This window comes from Lipophrys pholis (genome assembly GCF_963383615.2).
Source record: "Lipophrys pholis genome assembly, chromosome: 15".
Classification (NCBI taxonomy): domain Eukaryota; kingdom Metazoa; phylum Chordata; class Actinopteri; order Blenniiformes; family Blenniidae; genus Lipophrys; species Lipophrys pholis.
In genome coordinates, this window is record NC_137642.1 from 25723961 (window position 1) to 25739829 (window position 15869).

The following is a 15869-nucleotide window of genomic DNA, read 5'->3' on the forward strand; positions in this document are numbered from 1 at the left end:
CCCTCCTCCTCCTCCTCCTCCTCCTCCTCATCCACTCCTATAGTTTTGCTCACTGCAGATATCCAGACTTGTTATGTTTTGTGTCGAGTAGAGAAAATGTAGTTTGTTTTGTTTTAATCAATGAAAACTGATCCAATAAAGTGAGGATGGAAATCAAACTCTCCCTGTGTTAGCAGCATCCTCTCCTCCTCATCTCTTCCTTTCCTCCTTTCTCTCCTCCTCCTCATCCTCCTCTTTGCTCTGAAATCCTGATCGGATTGAAGAGAAATTGGTGGCAATTAATCCGCTGGGATTGAGCGGAATAACCCCCCCCCCTGCCCCTGGTTGGCTGGTGCTGTGATCCCCGGAGGGAGGGGGGGGGGGCTGTTCTCTTCATAAGTAGCGGCCTCCGGCCTGCGGGTCCCAGACAGTAACAGTAAGTCACCTGCTCACCTGCATCCTCATCTTCTTCATCATCACCTCCACCATCCTCTGCGTCAGGACCATGACCGGCCGGGAGGAGCTGGAGGAGAAGCCCCGAGTCAAGCTGCTGTCCCCGGGCTTCGGCATCGACAAGTCCCGGCTGCACGGCCCGCCGGGGCTCCGCTCCAAAGGCTTCGCCATCACGGACCTGCTGGGCCTGGAGTCGGACCTGCAGGTGCGCCAGCAGCATCCGGGCCCGCCGGGCTCGGGCCTCCCGGCGGTCGGCTCGGGCTCCGTGGCGGAGCCGCAGGGCCCCGGCGGCGGACTCGGGGGCTTCTCTTTCCCCGGCGGGTCGCTGCCGCTCGGCCTCGGGTTCCTGTGCAGCCTGGCGGCGCAGCAGCCCGCCGGGGCGCCGTGCTTCCTGCCCAGCCACCTGCCGCTGCTGCAGGCCCGCACCGACAGCCACTACCTGCAGAACCTGGAGGCCCAGCGGGACCAGTACTCCGGTACGGACCGAGCAACCGAACCTGCAGTCAATTATTCAATAATTATCCATCCAACCTGGAGGGACAGTTTTAATAATTACAATTAAAATTTTAACAATTTATTGATAATCAATATAAATAAATATCTAACAGTGTCTATTTTCATATTTATTGTTTCTTGTGACTGATGAAATCAAATCTGTGTTTTAGATGAGGAGTGTCTGTCCGACAGAAACGACCCGAAAAGTTCTGCAAACTCCCAGAAGAGGAAGAAACGGAGACATCGGTGAGATCCGCATCTTTCTGGCATATTTATTTAAAATTGCTGATTTAATTCAAATAGCTGGTTTATTTCAAATACGCAAACGGCAGGAGAAAGAAGAAAAAACGAGTTTTCAAATCATAAAATACAAACGGGATAAAAGCGACATCATCTTTCCACTGAATAAAAAAGTATTAAATTCAAATAACGATTAGATAAAGCAAGGACTCTAAACTGTATTAGAATAAAACGAAAAGTTCAGGTTAAAAACAAAAAACTACGGAATTTAAATATAAAGACCACATTTTAATTTAAATACACAATTTCAAATAAAGAATTTTAAATAAACTGTTTCAAAAATCATTCTTAACAAATAATGTGTCATTTCGAAAAACGAAAATAAGAATAACAGCCACACGAATCCGTTTAACTGGATAGAAAGTCGAAAAGATTTCACAGATTTTCTTTAAGAATATTTTTAACCTTGAAAAACTTTTTTTCCCACTAACTTACTTTTTTAATCTCGCTCGTAAAATATTAAGATATTTAATTAATCTAAGGCTAACATGTTTAAATGAATTGAATATTAAATAAGTGAAAGCTTAAAAAATATATATTTTTTAAGGAAAAGGGGTGGGATTTAATTAGTTGTATTTCTTCCCTCTTCTTTTCGGACGTGCAAAATAATTTTCTTTTTCTGTTGCTACTTACTCAGTTTGATTGGTGAAATAACTTTGGTTGATTGGTGTGCACTATTGATTTAGAAATCTGAATTTGAGCATGTTCGAAATAAAAAACTAGAATTATTAAAAAGAATGATTAAAAACAAACGTTTGTATGGATATTTTATTTTATTTTTCGATATTATTCTCATTTTCGTTGTAACACGTCAGACTGCTTGAAGCTGAAGGTTTCTCCAGGTCAGTTTAATGTGGAGTAAATCTGGATTATTTTCTCATTTTAATCCTGTGTTGGTGTGTGTGTGTGTGTGTGTAGGACAGTGTTTACGTCCCACCAGTTGGAGGAGCTGGAAAAAGCTTTCCATGAAGCGCATTACCCGGATGTTTACGCCCGAGAGATGCTGGCCATGAAGACGGAGCTGCCGGAGGACCGCATTCAGGTGTGTGTGTGTGTGTGTGTGTGTGTGTGTGTGTGTGTGTGTGTGTGTGTGTGTGTGTGTGTGTGTGTGTGTGTGTGTGTGTGTGTGTGTGTGTGTGTGTGTGTGTGTGTCTGGATCTAATTTATTGCCAAACCTCTCTGAATTTTTTGTAAAATAACTTTTCTGTCTTTCGTGTTTCCTGCAGGTTTGGTTCCAGAACCGTCGCGCCAAGTGGAGGAAGCGCGAGAAGTGCTGGGGCCGCAGCAGCGTCATGGCGGAGTACGGCCTGTACGGCGCCATGGTGCGTCACTCCATCCCGCTGCCCGAGTCCATCCTCAACTCCGCCAAGAACGGCATGATGGGATCCTGCGCCCCCTGGCTGCTCGGTGAGCCGCATGCACGTCAGTGCCACACGCACGCACCACACGGCACCTACACACAACATATACTCTGGGTGGATGCACACACAACACACGCTGGCTGGCTACTTTATGAGGCACGACCCTCTCCGTTCTCTGTGTCAGAGATTTAATAAGGTTCCGAGATGTTCCTCAGTCGTTCCTCAGTCGTTCCTCAATCGTTCCTCAGTCGTTCCTCAGTCGTTCCTCAGTCGTTCCTCAGTCGTTCCTCAGTCGTTCTGCTCCACAGTGACTTGATAACATCTCACATCTGCTGCAGACTGAAACCTCCTCATCTCCGAGCAGCTCTGCTGGACTGTGGAGGACTTTAGAGAACTCCGCAGTCCAACATGGTGAGATCATCGTGAGCTGGAAGTCTCCATCACGTCACACGAATACGGTCATCCTCAGGTAGACTGTGGAGGTTCAACCTGCTCAGTTGATACTTAGAAGAGGAAAAGCTCCTCCACACCCGTACAGCAGCGGCTGAATCATTGATACCAGGAGGGAGCCAAGCTTTCATGGAGTTTACACCAAATTCTGAGACTCCTACGAGACCTGCTCTGGTCCAGTTCTGGTGGAGACCATCAGACCTGGATCGGGTCCAGTTCTGGTGTAGACCATCAGACCTGCTCTGGTCCAGTTCTGGTGTAGACCATCAGACCTGGACTGGAGTCCCAGGGTGGTCTTCATCATCAGCTGTTCGAGAAGCTCTCGGACGTTCTTCTGCTCACTGCAGGCTGGAACCAGGTTCTCCAACCAGTCTGACCTCTGACCTCTTCTTACCCCAGAGATCTGAAGCTCACTGAGCTCTTCTGTTTCCCCCGTTTGACTGGAAACTAGTGGAACAGAATTCTATTCTTGTCTATTATGATAAACCCTGGAGATGGTCGGTGTTCCTGATGAAGTGGCCGGCGTGTGTGTGTGTCTGTGTGTGTGTGTGTGTGTGTGTGAGTGTGTGAGTGTGTCTGAGTGTGTGTGTGTACACAGCTGTAAGCAAAACAACAACAACAACAGTGTGACAGTTGTGAATGTGACTGACTCGACTCACGCTCTGAATCCGGCTCTCCCCACAGGGATGCACAAGAAGTCTCTGGAAATGGCCAAGAAGTGTTCGAGCCCCACGCCGGCGGACTCCACCCGCTGCGACTCTTTCTGCGAGGCGCCGGACCGATGCGGGGAAGGCGGCGAGACCCCGCGGCCCGCGGAGGGGGAGGAGCTCCTGGACAACGAGGAGGAGCAGGAGGAGGAGCTGGAGGAGGAGGTCGCCATGGATCTGTCCAGCTCCTCCAAGCAGCAGCAGCAGGAAGAACGCACCGCCGCCTCCCCGCTGCCACGGCAGAGCCAATCAGAACACAGCTGAGAGTGGGCGGGACCTGACCCCAGGGATTTGATTGGCTGCTCTTTCGCGTCCCTACGCCCTCACTCCTCCTCTTCCTTCCCTCCACTGTCACCATGGCAACCAGTGTGCTCAGCTGGATGGGTTTGGGTTAAACCAAACTAGAACTAAACCAATCAGACTTTATTGATCCCTTTGGGGAACTTCCTGTTTCCACATCGACCCGTCCTGTTTCTGGGACGTGGCGAGGAAAGACTGAAAAGTGAAGACGATGTAAATTCTGTGTGTACACTGTTTCATTGTGACAAGAGTTTGTTTTTTTTAATCCACAAAGAGCTATTTCATGTTTATTCCTGTCATTTTTGTGAATGAATGTAATTAATTTAAACTACTATTTAAAAACAAATATTTATTATGATAATATTTATGTACAGCAGGTGGGAAATAAAAAGTATTTTTTTGGATGTACTGCATTTTCATTGTTTATTACAAATGACATGAACAGTTTTTCATTGGCAAGTATTTCCCCCCCCCCCCCAAAAAAATTAAATACGTAATTTAAGTAGTATTTTCAAGTGACTTCAACTTGTGGTTCAGATCCATTTAATTTCAAGCATCAGTGACACAATCAAAACTAAAGGTATTAGTCTGAATTTCAAATGAATATCATTTTTTTAAAGACACCACAATGGACCAAAGTGCTGTACAAATGAATGAATATAAATTAAATGCACAGAGTTCACTCGGCCACATTAAAGAGATTTAAGACACAGACAATATAAAAAGAGAAACACAGTTATGACAGTCTGAATCAACGGACCTGTGAGAGTGAGTGGGGGAATCGGCCTGAATCAGCGCAGAGAGGTCGGGCGGGGCACGGCTGTTGACAGATTGAAAAGCAAATAAAAAGATTTTAAAATGGATCCGTTCAGGCAGCCAGTGAAAAAAGGCTAGAACTGGGGAGATAAGTCCAGGAAAGAATGTCTTTTAATAAGATTTGTTAATAGTAATACAATATTGGTAAATGAGCTCAACGTTAGTTACTTGCGACCTGGAATGAACCTGGAGTCTGTTTAATTGTGAATAAATGTTTAAATGTAAAGATTTAACGAGGGGGCTCAGAAACTCTCAAATAAGAAAATTAAATGAACAAAATAATTTAAACTTACATGCTGCTCTGTCAAATCACACTTTGAATAGAATATTACACTATCAAATAAGTTAGAATTAATATATATATATATATATATATATATATATAAATATATGTGTGTGTATATATAACACTTCAAAACTTGTTTCTTGTTGTTTAAAATATAGCCAGTTGTCTCAGAATAGTTGCTTTTATTTATTTATGTATGTATTTATTAGGGGTTGGGGAGGATAACAGCATCCACTCTTCAGTAAAATACACAAGAAAAACCCGTGAATATCATTTAAAATCCAATAGAAAAAAAAAAACGTATAAACAATGAATCACTTTGTGAGGATGAGACCGTGACGTCACTTCCGTTTTACTCTTCCCCCTTGACTTGGTTGCTAAGCTAAAAGCTAAAACGTTTCTGGAAGCGGCGTTTCCACAACACGAGGGATATGGAGTGTTTCAGAGATGAAGTGACTTTGGTGCTGCAGCGTCTGACCGAGGCGGTGGTGACCGGGATTCTGGCGGAGGCGGAAAAAGTCTCTTTAAACAAACTAAACCCCGAAGTGGAGGTAAGCTAACGAAGGCTAAAAGGACAGTTCCACATCCCCCGTGTTCACGACCGAGTAAAAATAGTAAAACGTCTCAGCTGTTTACTCACACAACACCGGCGCTGCAAGCACTTTTTGAAAACAGCCTCCAGATTGGAACGTTTTAGAACACATGCACATGTCTAAACAGATGAAAAGTAACTTTTCAGAATAGTGCTTTACTGCACCAAGATCAGTTTTTTCTGCACGTGAATAAATCACCAATGACAACGGAAATCTCAGGAGTGTTTGTGCTGCTCACTTTTTATAATTTTACTTTAAATTAGCTCCTCTTCAACAAAGTGAACATTTTCTACTATTGCATTCACATGAAATTTTTTTTTAACTTTATTTCTGAATTTATGAGATAATTATCTCATAATTATGAGAAAACATTTTTATAAAAAATGTGGTTCTGTTTTTCTGAATTTGTTAGATGATTATCTCATAGTGAGATAATTATCTATATATATTTATTGGCTGTTTTTCAAAGTGTGATTTTCTGAAAAACCATTATCACATAAATTTAGAAAAATTAAGCTGAATTATTTTTTTTTATCATTTTTCTCATAGTTAGATAATTATCTCATTAATTCAGTAATTTTTTATTTTTTCATGTGAATGCAATACGCTTCCGTAGACTTAGAAGAGGGACTGAGAAAAAGAGCTTGTATGTGTTTGTCTCACTGTGTGTGTGGTTGTATTAAATAAACTAAGTACTAAGTGGCTTGCATGCAAACTACAGTGTTTCTGGTTTTTCTCGGTGTGTCCTCAAAATGGTGTTGTCCAAACAAAAAACTTACTGCTACAAACTTTTCAAACAATGAGAGTTAAAATAGAATTGACCAAAACAGGAGACGGTCACTTTTTGGACATTGGTTCACTCCAGTGAAGACATATCAAACATCAAAACTTCATGAACACAGAAACTATGGAAAGAACCGGAGCGAGTTGACTCGCCACTGACTCCAGTCTGACCTCCACTGTGTCGTTGTCAGCAAAAACTCTGTGCTCTGGTGGAGGATCTGTGCCGGGATGCCGTGGAGAAGATCCTGAAGATGGTCGAGCTGATGGCCGTGAAGCAGGATGAGAGTCACGCAGAGCCACTGCAGGTGTCGCCTGGCGTCCCACATGCTGAAGGTGATCTAACGACCACGTCCCTCAGAAGGGACATCCATTTCTCATCAAAGCTTTTGGGGTTTATTTTTTGTTTTGTTTTGTTTCAGGTGTGCATGATGAAGCTCAGCTCCCCGCAGAACACACCGTTGTCTTTTTTTGTGAGGTGAGCAAGGCAGTCCAGTTTTGCCTTTCACGTTCCACATATGTCCCATTGTAAGGCCCAGTCAGCTCAGCGCTGGAGCGCGTTGACAGTGATGATGTCCTCTGGTTCACAGAGCGCTGCCGTGGATTCCAGCTGCTTGCTGGTGGAGGTGCAGAGTGACGCTGCCACTGCTAATGGGGTGAATGGTGAGACGGATGAACGATGGGGTGTGTGGGTGTCACGGTGCTCATATTCTGGTAAAATCGGGGGAAATGGGAAGGTTGTGTCCTATATTTCACATGTTCACCATTTCAGCTTCTGGTAGTGTCTCAGTGTCAGGACCGAGAGGAGTAGTCCTGGTGAAGATGAAATATCTGTCCTATCTAACCCTAACCCCAACGTACGTTGGCGAAGGTGATAAAATAGAAATGTGCTGACACTATCAAATCAAAAGGAATCCACTGTCCCAGACCAAACAGGCACGACCATGGCTGCAAATTGAAGATCTCACGTGTTGCTGTGACTTCACGTGCTGAACTTTTGTCTTTTCTTCAGGTGAAGACGGAAGGTGCTCCATGCCCAGCGGGGAGGCGTCTGCACACGTCTCGTCCGCCAATCCCCCTCCGGTCGATGACCACGAGTACGCCCGGCCACCTTCAGGCAGTCCCACGTTGCAGGAGGGCAGAGTCGGGAAGGGCAAGCAAAGGAAGAACGGGCGGATGAAGTCGTGGGCAGCTCCTCATGTCAGATGCTCGCAGTGCGCCATGCTGTTTCCCAACGCCGAGCGGCTCGACGACCACCGGAGGAAGTCCCACCCGTCGTGCTCCACGTGCGGCGCCGTGTTCACCGGCGTCCTGCGGCTCCGCGAGCACGAGATCTCCCAGCACGGGCTGCTGCCGTACGCCTGCGGCTACTGTGCGAAGAGGTTCAACCACAAGACGCACCGCGACCTGCACGTGAAGGCGCGGCACACCGGGGAGAAGACGTGCCACTGCGACATCTGCGGGAAGGGCTACTCCTGCGTCAGCGTGCTGAAGACGCACCGCGCGACCCACTTCGAGAAGACCTTCATCTGCGACGTGTGCGGGAAGGGCTTCTACCACGCCTGCCACCTGACGCGCCACAAGCTGGTGCACCAGGACGAGCGTCCGCACCGCTGCACCGCCTGCGGCAAGGGCTTCACGCAGGCCGCCAACCTGCGCAGCCACCAGGCAACACACTCCAGAGAGCGGCAGCTGTGCTCCGTCTGTGGCAAGAGCTTCCGCTGCCTGAAGAACCACGTCGTCAGCAAGCACTCGCACGAGCTGACGGCCGACCAGCTGCCCGCCCGCCTCGCCGTCTTCGGCTGCGGGGTCTGCGGCAAGAAGTTCTCCAGTGCGTCGCAGCGCCGCGCACACCAGCGCGGCCACAGCGGGGAGAAGCCGCACCACTGCGACGTCTGCGGGAAGAGCTTCCGGCTGCAGGAGCTGCTGCGCGACCACCGCTTCGTCCACAGCGGGGAGAGGCCGTACCGCTGCCCGCTGTGCGACAAGACCTTCAACGTGGCCGCCAGCTTCACGAGGCACCGCGGCACGCACAGCGGCGAGACGCCGCACAGCTGCGACGCCTGCGGCAAGCACTTCCGCCTGCCCGCCTTCCTCAAAGCTCACCTGCAGACCAAAGCTCACCTGAAGCAGCTGCAGCAGAGGCAGGCCGACGACTGACCGTCGGCTCCGGCAAAACCTGGGACGTTCTTCGCCTCGACAACCACAGCAGTTCAGGGTTCCTACTGAAATGTGACAGTTAATGTCTGTTGAAGAGTGAGACCGGTTCTGTCCGGCGCTCTTGTGTGTGCAGCTGCTGAATAATCTGAGCTAATCTGCAGGTTCATCATAATGAATAAAGTCATCAGGAGAGGCACGACAAGCTAATCTGATCTAGAGTAATCTGATTACACGTGTAATCTCGGTGTAAACGGCTCATCACGCACACTGACTCCTGCCCTCACCCCTTTGACCACCAACCTGCTCATTGAATCAGGCACACGGCTTGACACTGCAGCAAAACACGTGATGTTCCCGAAGGGAAAGTTAATTTTTCCCAAAATCTTTACCGTCTTTTGTCTCAATAAAGAAAATAGAACTAATTTGTTGGTCAAGTTTTTATTGTCTTCACATGATACTGTTTATATGTCAGTAAATCGTTGTGCTGAGTTGGGTTGGTCGAGTTGTCTCCCAATTGTAAGTTTGCGGGTTCGATTCCCTATATGTCCCAAGTGTACTTGAGCAAGACACCAAACCCCAAAACTGCTCCCAGTGGACGACTGGGCTCCTGCCATGGCAGCAGCCTCCGTTGGTGCGTAATGAGCGACTTCATGGACAGTTGGAGCGGTGGAAAGGTGCCATGGAAGTGAAATCCAGTTCGCTTTGGTGTGTGTGGGAGTCGGTGTTGGTTGTCATCCTGTTTTAATTGATTGTGTCGTTGGACTGTGTGTTCTTCTTTTCAAAGTGGAGTTGGGTGACGTGGCTTTCAGTTCCGTTAGTGGCCCATTTGAGTTTTGTTTTTTTTATCCGACATGTTTTTGTGTGATATTGTTGTTTGTCGCTCGGTTTGGGGTTGCCTTGTACTACCACATTATTGTCTTTATCCGTCTCTTGTTTTTGTGTCTCTGATGAATAATCCTATAATAATCCAATAATATTCCAATAACGGTGGCGAGATGATTCAATCGGCTCTCGTTGTGAATCTTTTTTTTCTTTTTTTGCAAACCTGCTGCGTGACTCTGAGCCATAAACCATTTTCAGGATTATCATGGAATGAGAGCCAACATAGAGACACTTGTCACATACACGCCACGCAGTGTGTGTGTGTGTGTGTGTGTGTGTGTGTGTGTGTGTGTGTGTGTGAGAGAGTGAGAACACAACATGAGCTCTGCTCATTACCACAACGGCTTCATACAAGATAAACACAACATTTAAACAACATGTTTGTTGGTTATTTTCCTTGTGTTACCTAAACCAGGGTTTGAATTCCTACGAACAATTTGTCACCGTCTTCTCTCCTATTTTGTAATAAAAACCCAGCAGAACGTCTCCAGCTGAGTCTGGTTCTGTAGAAAGTTGGGTTTTTGTTTCTGTGAAAGTACCTTGGAGTGACTGTTCTATTTGGTGCTATAGAAATAACATTGAATTGAATTGAATTATATACAACACAACCTAACAATCAACTCAGAACGACAAACAAAAAATGTTTTAGTCTGCGTGTATTAATTTATTTATTGGTTTGTAAGTATGTATCTTACCAAAAATTACTCACCCAAATTGCATGAAATCTTCAAGGACCAATCGATTACATTTTGGGACGTTAGCAAACTAACCGTTTCCGAAACAACTCCCCATACAAAGCGGATGGGAGAGGCACCTCATGGAGGAGATCAAAGGAGATCACCATCTGTTGCCATGGAGACGCTCCCGTCTCAGTGTTTCGCACAGTGATGTAGCGACCTGACCTTCCTAGTTAGCATCGATTTGTGCGAACGGCTATCACGCTACCGATGCTAACTCGGTTCCACAAACAAATATGGAGCCCAAGGGCCTGCGCTCTGCCGAGTGTAGCTCTAGGTATGTGCTGTTTCTGTGGTGATATGTTGTTTCGGTACCTCGACCTCAAGCCTACAGGACGCACAGCGGATTGCGTACCATTGGACACCCCGGTCACACACCTGTAACACATGAGTAGGACTTCTAAGACACAGGAACAAGTCCGCTTGACTTCACGCAGTTTTCAGACAGATAATGTTCATAGTTTAACCTGAACTACAAAATGCTATGAGCAGCAGAAAACATCCTCTCCGCCCTCTCCTCCGGGACAAAACGGCCGGATCTCAACAGAACGATTAGCGGCAAAACATCTGCAACTCTGCAGAAAATGAATTAAGATCAAATCTTCTGCAGCCACCCTCCGTTCCAAAAGCCTTCGGGGCAATAAGGCGGAGCTGGAGGATCACTAACAGCAGGGTGAGAATGTGTGACCTAATTCCTCGACATGCACCGAGTGTTGTTTTCAAACCGGACTTATTACTCTGAGCCAGCTGCTGCGAATGCTTAAAAGGCGAAAATCCCCACAAATTAAGAAATTAAAGAAAATTAAATGTTTGCTCCGAGGCAACACCCCCTAGTGGTGGAGGAAAATATCCACAGGAACAGGGTGTAGCTTCAGTCTCTTTTTTTGTTTTCTCCTGTCTCTTTGTAACTTTGTCTCCGAGTCATAGCTTTGCATCTTAAACTGAGAAACTTTCTTTGTGGCGCCGTCTCTTTCTGGCTGCGTGTTGTCAGATGATGGAGTGCTTTCAGGACAAAGGCTTGCTTCTGCTTTCTGTCCTTCAATCAGTCCCAGATCAGACCAGTCTGTGCGTCTCATTAACCCCACTTGACTTTCAGTTGCTGGAAGTTGAACAAACCTTCGAAAGACTCACATTTCCCTCTTTCTCAGTTTAATCTCTCCATTAAAACTAGAACACAGCATCTGTTTGCTTTGATTAACAGACTTTCGGGCCACGTTGGGATGATCACCACTCTCTCAGATTAATTATCCGCTACTTTCCCCATTTCCATCCCTCAGTTAAGGAGCTGTAATCTCCTGGCTTTTTCATCATGGCTGGTTACTGAGAGCAGATTCACTCAGATTAGGTCTTCTTCAGTTTCACATCTCATCCTCAGAGGCGGTGGAGGTCACTGCAATTCCCTGCGGAGCCTTTCATAAACACTGTGCTGAACGCTGTGCTGGATTTTCCTCCTCCTGCGATGTCGCAGTGATTGTGTCACTTCCTGTTTCACCTGGTAAAGGTGTCAACTTCCTGTTTCACCACCGAGTTGCTTTGCTGCTTGTTTCAGTTTCCACTCTATTTAGTGGAGTCTTTACAACTGAAAGTGTTGAGTAATTCATAGATTGTTGATCGTAACTTGTTCAGCAGCAGCTTCCTCATCAGACTCTCCTCACTTTTTGAATCAGTTCTCTGGATTAATGAAGCTTGTTAGGGTCGACAAAGACTATGTACGGTTAAAAAACCACGTCTGTCATGGAGCTGGGGAGTGTAGCGTGCTGCTTGGTTAGTGCAAAGCGCATGGAGACGATGTGGTCAGACCGACCAGACGGGAGAAATTCAAGCTTAGAAGAACCGTCTCAACCTCTAAGCCTGGTTATGCAGGTTTCTTCCTGTTAAAAGGGAGTTTTTCTTTTCACAGTAGCTTTTGCTTGCTGGGGTAGATTGTTTTTTCTGTGTAAAAGGTCCTTATAATGACTGTGTTGAACAAAAATACATTTGGAATTAATTTCAGTGTTTCCACTATTTTACCAGCTGGTCACAGTGGATTAAAATGTAATGCATGTTTTAGTGACAACCTAAGATAAGATAAGATAAGATATCCCTTTATTTATCTCGCATGTGGAGAAATTTGTAGTGGTACAGCAGGATAGTACAGAGAAAGAAGCACACATAGCAGGAACTAAAAAAAGCAGATAAAGATACAATATAATAGAAAAATATGCACACATTATTTAATTTAAGGGTCTTATGCTAAGTAAGCGTTTGTAGATATTAGCTATATAATCATATTGAGATTATTCAGATAACGTGTTGAGATTTTTGTGCCGGATACAATCAGCACGATGAAATTTAAAAAACATGCAACAGTCTGATGGTGACAAGTTACACTTTGCTGCCACCTGCTGGTGCACCGGAGAAACTACACCTCTCGAAAAATGAACTGTCTATCCAGCTTCCACCTTTTTATCCAGCTCACTCACCTGTCCAGGTGAAGCTGCCTTCACACAGTCAGCAGGGATCAGAGCAGCACCATGACACTCTGAGCTGGATCAAGAGGTGTGAAGGAGATTTGACACATTCATATGTTAGTGAGTAATGGATGTTAAATCATTCAGTGATTAAAAAAAGAAAACTTTGGCTTTGTCTGAATTTAAACAGAATCCTCATTCTCAATTTAATTTATTTGATGTTTATTGTTATTCAGTAATGCTGTTAGTAATGCTAATACCAAGTTTTGTTTAAAAAAAAAAAAAAAAAACGAAACCACACAAACTATTCCCACATTTTATTAATTCTTCCAATTCAAATACCAAATCTGTAATTTCATTTAGTTAAACTATTTGTATTGTTTTACTTTGAACAGTTAACTACATGGAATTCATTTGACATTTGTAATTTGTTTGATCAGATATTATCATTTACGTTTTAATCTGACTCTTAAAAGAATAAGATATTTCGTTGGATTTTTTTTTTCTAAATTAGTTTGCCATGATGAAGGTGTTCAAATTTGGATGGAGAACAAGTGAGCGGATGACCTCCGGCCAGCAGGGGGCGCCACAAAGCCGAAAACACAGTGACCGGAAACAACCAGGATACGTACATCATAAACAGCATGATGGGCAGAGTCATTTAATTTGTACTGTTCTTTTTGGCCCTTGCCTCATTTCAAACTCCGAGACAAAAGAGGAAGAAGAAAAAGAAGAGGAAGATGAAGAAGAGGACGAAGAAACCGCGAGACGAGCTCCTCTCCGTCCTGCACGAGTTTACTGACACTGCTGTTAGTCAACTCTCCGAAAAGCTCCGAATGCCGACGGAAAATAACGAACTGCAGGTCTCTCTCTCTCACACACACACACACACACACACACACACACACACACACACACACACACACACACACACACACACACACACACACACACACACACACACACACACACACACACACACACACACACACACACACACACACAAAAAGGTTTTTAAATAAAGTTACGTTGAATCAGGATGGCTCCTACAAAAAATGTGTTACACTGCAAATAAATCTTGTTTACACATTTTAGAGTTATGGGGTGTAGGTTGAGTGTTTTTAATATTTGAAAATGCTGTGATGATGTGTGTGATCATAATATTAGAGTAGTGTTGAGTGTTAGTGATGCATCTCCTTCTTTCTTCATGAATTCTCAGGACGAGCTGCGGGTCGTCATCAGGAGGCTTTGTGAGGATCTTCTGCAGCAGCTCAGGAGGCTGTTTGAGGAGGAGGAGGACCACCATCAGGTGGAGGAGGAGGAGGAGGAGGACCACCATCAGGTGGAGGAGGAGGAGCAGCAGGAGCACCAACAGCAGGATGAGGAAGAGCAGCTGGAGCAGCAGGAGGAGGAGGAACGGCAGCAGGAGCACCAACAGCAGGTGGAGGAGGAGCATCAGCAGGAGAAGCAGCAGGACAGACCTTACAGCTGCTCCACCTGTGGGAAGGGCTTTACAGTGCGCCGCAGTGTTCACGTGCACCAGCAGAGCGTGCACGGCGGTCTGAAGCCGTTCGGCTGTACCCTGTGTGGGAAGACCTTTAGCCAGCGTGGTGGTCTAATGGTGCACTCGCGCACACACAGTGGTGAGCGGCCATATTCCTGCCAGCAGTGCAGCGGTACTTTCTCTACCAGGGGCGCACTGATGGTGCACCGCCGCGTACACACCAGAGAGAAAAACTTCGTCTGCGACACCTGCGGAAAGGGCTTCAGCGTGGCGTCCAATCTGCGGCGCCACGGCCTTCTGCATTCGGGCGTGCGGCCCTTCAGCTGCGATGTGTGCCACAGCAGCTTCACACAGGCCGCACATCTGAAGGTGCACCGGGGCGTGCACGACGGCGCCGACTGGGCCTTCATCTGCGACACCTGTGGGAAAGGTTTTAGACAGCGAGCCGCGCTGCGGCTGCATCAGAGCAGCCACTCTGGCATCAAAGCGTTCATCTGCAGCCGCTGCCAGAAGACCTTCACCTCGTCTACGTCGCTGAGGCGTCACCAGCTGCTGCACGATGAGCCGACTGCGCAGACCTGTCAGGAGTGTGGCAAAAGCTTCAGCTGCGCCACCACGCTGAAGACCCACCTGCTGCTGCACGCCATCCCCAGAGCCTTCCCCTGCGACTCCTGTGGCCGCCGTTACAGCTCGCTCAGCTACCTGAAGACGCACCGGCGCAGCCACTGGGAAGGAAAGCCCTTCAGCTGTGACCAGTGTGGGCGGAGCTTCAGCACACAGGCCAGCGCCACTCTGCACCAGCGCACGCACAGTGGCGAGAAGCCTTTCATCTGCGAGGTGTGTGGGCGGAGCTTCGGCGTGCAGCAGAACCTGGTCAGGCACAAGCGCGTCCACAGCGGAGAGAAACCGTTCCAGTGCGACGTCTGTGGCAAAAAGTTCAGCCAGAACGGAAACCTGAAGGTGCACCGGGCGGTTCACAGCCGCAGCAAACACTTTGGCTGCAGCGACTGCAGCCGCAGCTTCTCCTCGCAACGCAGCCTCCGCCTGCACCGCTGTCTGAACCAGGATCGAGAATGATCGTAACTGATCCACGTTCTTTTGTATTATACTATTATAAATTAAAGTGAAATATTCTATTGACTCCGCTTGAGGAAATTACTTGTATGGATTCACCTGTTGGGGGTGTCTTGCTCAAGGGTCCACAGCGGTAAAATGTTAGTAGTGGGATTCTAACCTGCAAACTTCCTGAACTTGCAGGCTGCCCCCAAGTTTGATCAACAGAGGGAGGTGTTCATATTCTCTGTACTGTTTGTTCTTAAAGTTAGCGGTGTCTAAGAAAGAATAAAGAAACAAGTTCTGATCATTTATTAAATGAAAGGTATGTGCAGTAAGTAGGTGTGAGTGTGTGTTTGTCCTGTAATGGACTGGAGACCCATTCAGGTGAACCTGTCCTCGCCTATCTTCATAAAATCATTTTACTTTGGACAATAAGTCCAAAGTAAAATGATGATCTGGTATGTAGTCTGTGTTTATCATCTCTCTGCTGCTAGAAGGGTTTCATTACTTTACAGACTCGATTTGTTATTGTCGTTACAAGTGTTCCAAGTGGCTAAAAA

The 15869-nt window shown here is 46.5% G+C and overlaps 3 protein-coding genes across 4 annotated transcripts; all 3 read left to right on the forward strand.

The window, feature by feature from the left end:
- Positions 1–408: 408 nt before the first annotated feature.
- vsx1 (visual system homeobox 1 homolog, chx10-like) lies at positions 409–4568 on the forward strand. 2 transcript variants are annotated; one of them, XM_080482386.1, is made up of 5 exons: positions 409–908; positions 1098–1173; positions 2146–2269; positions 2454–2649; positions 3723–4559. In XM_080482386.1, exons 1-5 carry the CDS (start codon positions 485–487, stop codon positions 4007–4009), a joined length of 1107 nt encoding a protein of 368 aa, XP_080338512.1. In that variant the 5' UTR covers positions 409–484; the 3' UTR covers positions 4010–4559. The 2 variants fall into 2 exon arrangements, with proteins under 2 accessions (XP_080338512.1, XP_080338513.1); XM_080482387.1 differs by having other exon boundaries at positions 411–908; positions 2454–2634; positions 3723–4568.
- A 914-nt stretch (positions 4569–5482) lies between these two features.
- On the forward strand, positions 5483–9100 carry LOC308121245 (uncharacterized protein). The gene is made up of 5 exons (XM_080482391.1): positions 5483–5698; positions 6715–6856; positions 6943–6998; positions 7111–7183; positions 7533–9100. The coding sequence occupies exons 1-5, from the start codon at positions 5579–5581 to the stop codon at positions 8678–8680; spliced, it is 1539 nt and encodes a 512-aa protein (XP_080338517.1). The 5' UTR covers positions 5483–5578; the 3' UTR covers positions 8681–9100.
- A 4260-nt stretch (positions 9101–13360) lies between these two features.
- LOC308121069 (uncharacterized protein) lies at positions 13361–15642 on the forward strand. Its single transcript, XM_080482126.1, has 2 exons — positions 13361–13612; positions 13969–15642. Exons 1-2 carry the CDS (start codon positions 13490–13492, stop codon positions 15328–15330), a joined length of 1485 nt encoding a protein of 494 aa, XP_080338252.1. The 5' UTR covers positions 13361–13489; the 3' UTR covers positions 15331–15642.
- The last annotated feature ends 227 nt before the right edge of the window (positions 15643–15869 follow it).

Excerpts from the sequence above, each read along its gene's own strand:
- vsx1 (XM_080482386.1), top strand. The coding sequence starts at position 485 with ATGACCGGCCGGGAGGAGCTGGAGGAGAAGCCCCGAGTCAAGCTGCTG. Across the intron at positions 909-1,097 it reads CCAGCGGGACCAGTACTCCG|ATGAGGAGTGTCTGTCCGAC; the intron begins GTACGGACCGAG and ends TCTGTGTTTTAG. Across the intron at positions 2,270-2,453 it reads TGCCGGAGGACCGCATTCAG|GTTTGGTTCCAGAACCGTCG; the intron begins GTGTGTGTGTGT and ends TGTTTCCTGCAG.
- LOC308121245 (XM_080482391.1), top strand. The coding sequence starts at position 5,579 with ATGGAGTGTTTCAGAGATGAAGTGACTTTGGTGCTGCAGCGTCTGACC. Across the intron at positions 5,699-6,714 it reads AACTAAACCCCGAAGTGGAG|CAAAAACTCTGTGCTCTGGT; the intron begins GTAAGCTAACGA and ends TGTCGTTGTCAG. Across the intron at positions 7,184-7,532 it reads CACTGCTAATGGGGTGAATG|GTGAAGACGGAAGGTGCTCC; the intron begins GTGAGACGGATG and ends TCTTTTCTTCAG.
- LOC308121069 (XM_080482126.1), top strand. The coding sequence starts at position 13,490 with ATGAAGAAGAGGACGAAGAAACCGCGAGACGAGCTCCTCTCCGTCCTG. Across the intron at positions 13,613-13,968 it reads CGGAAAATAACGAACTGCAG|GACGAGCTGCGGGTCGTCAT; the intron begins GTCTCTCTCTCT and ends ATGAATTCTCAG.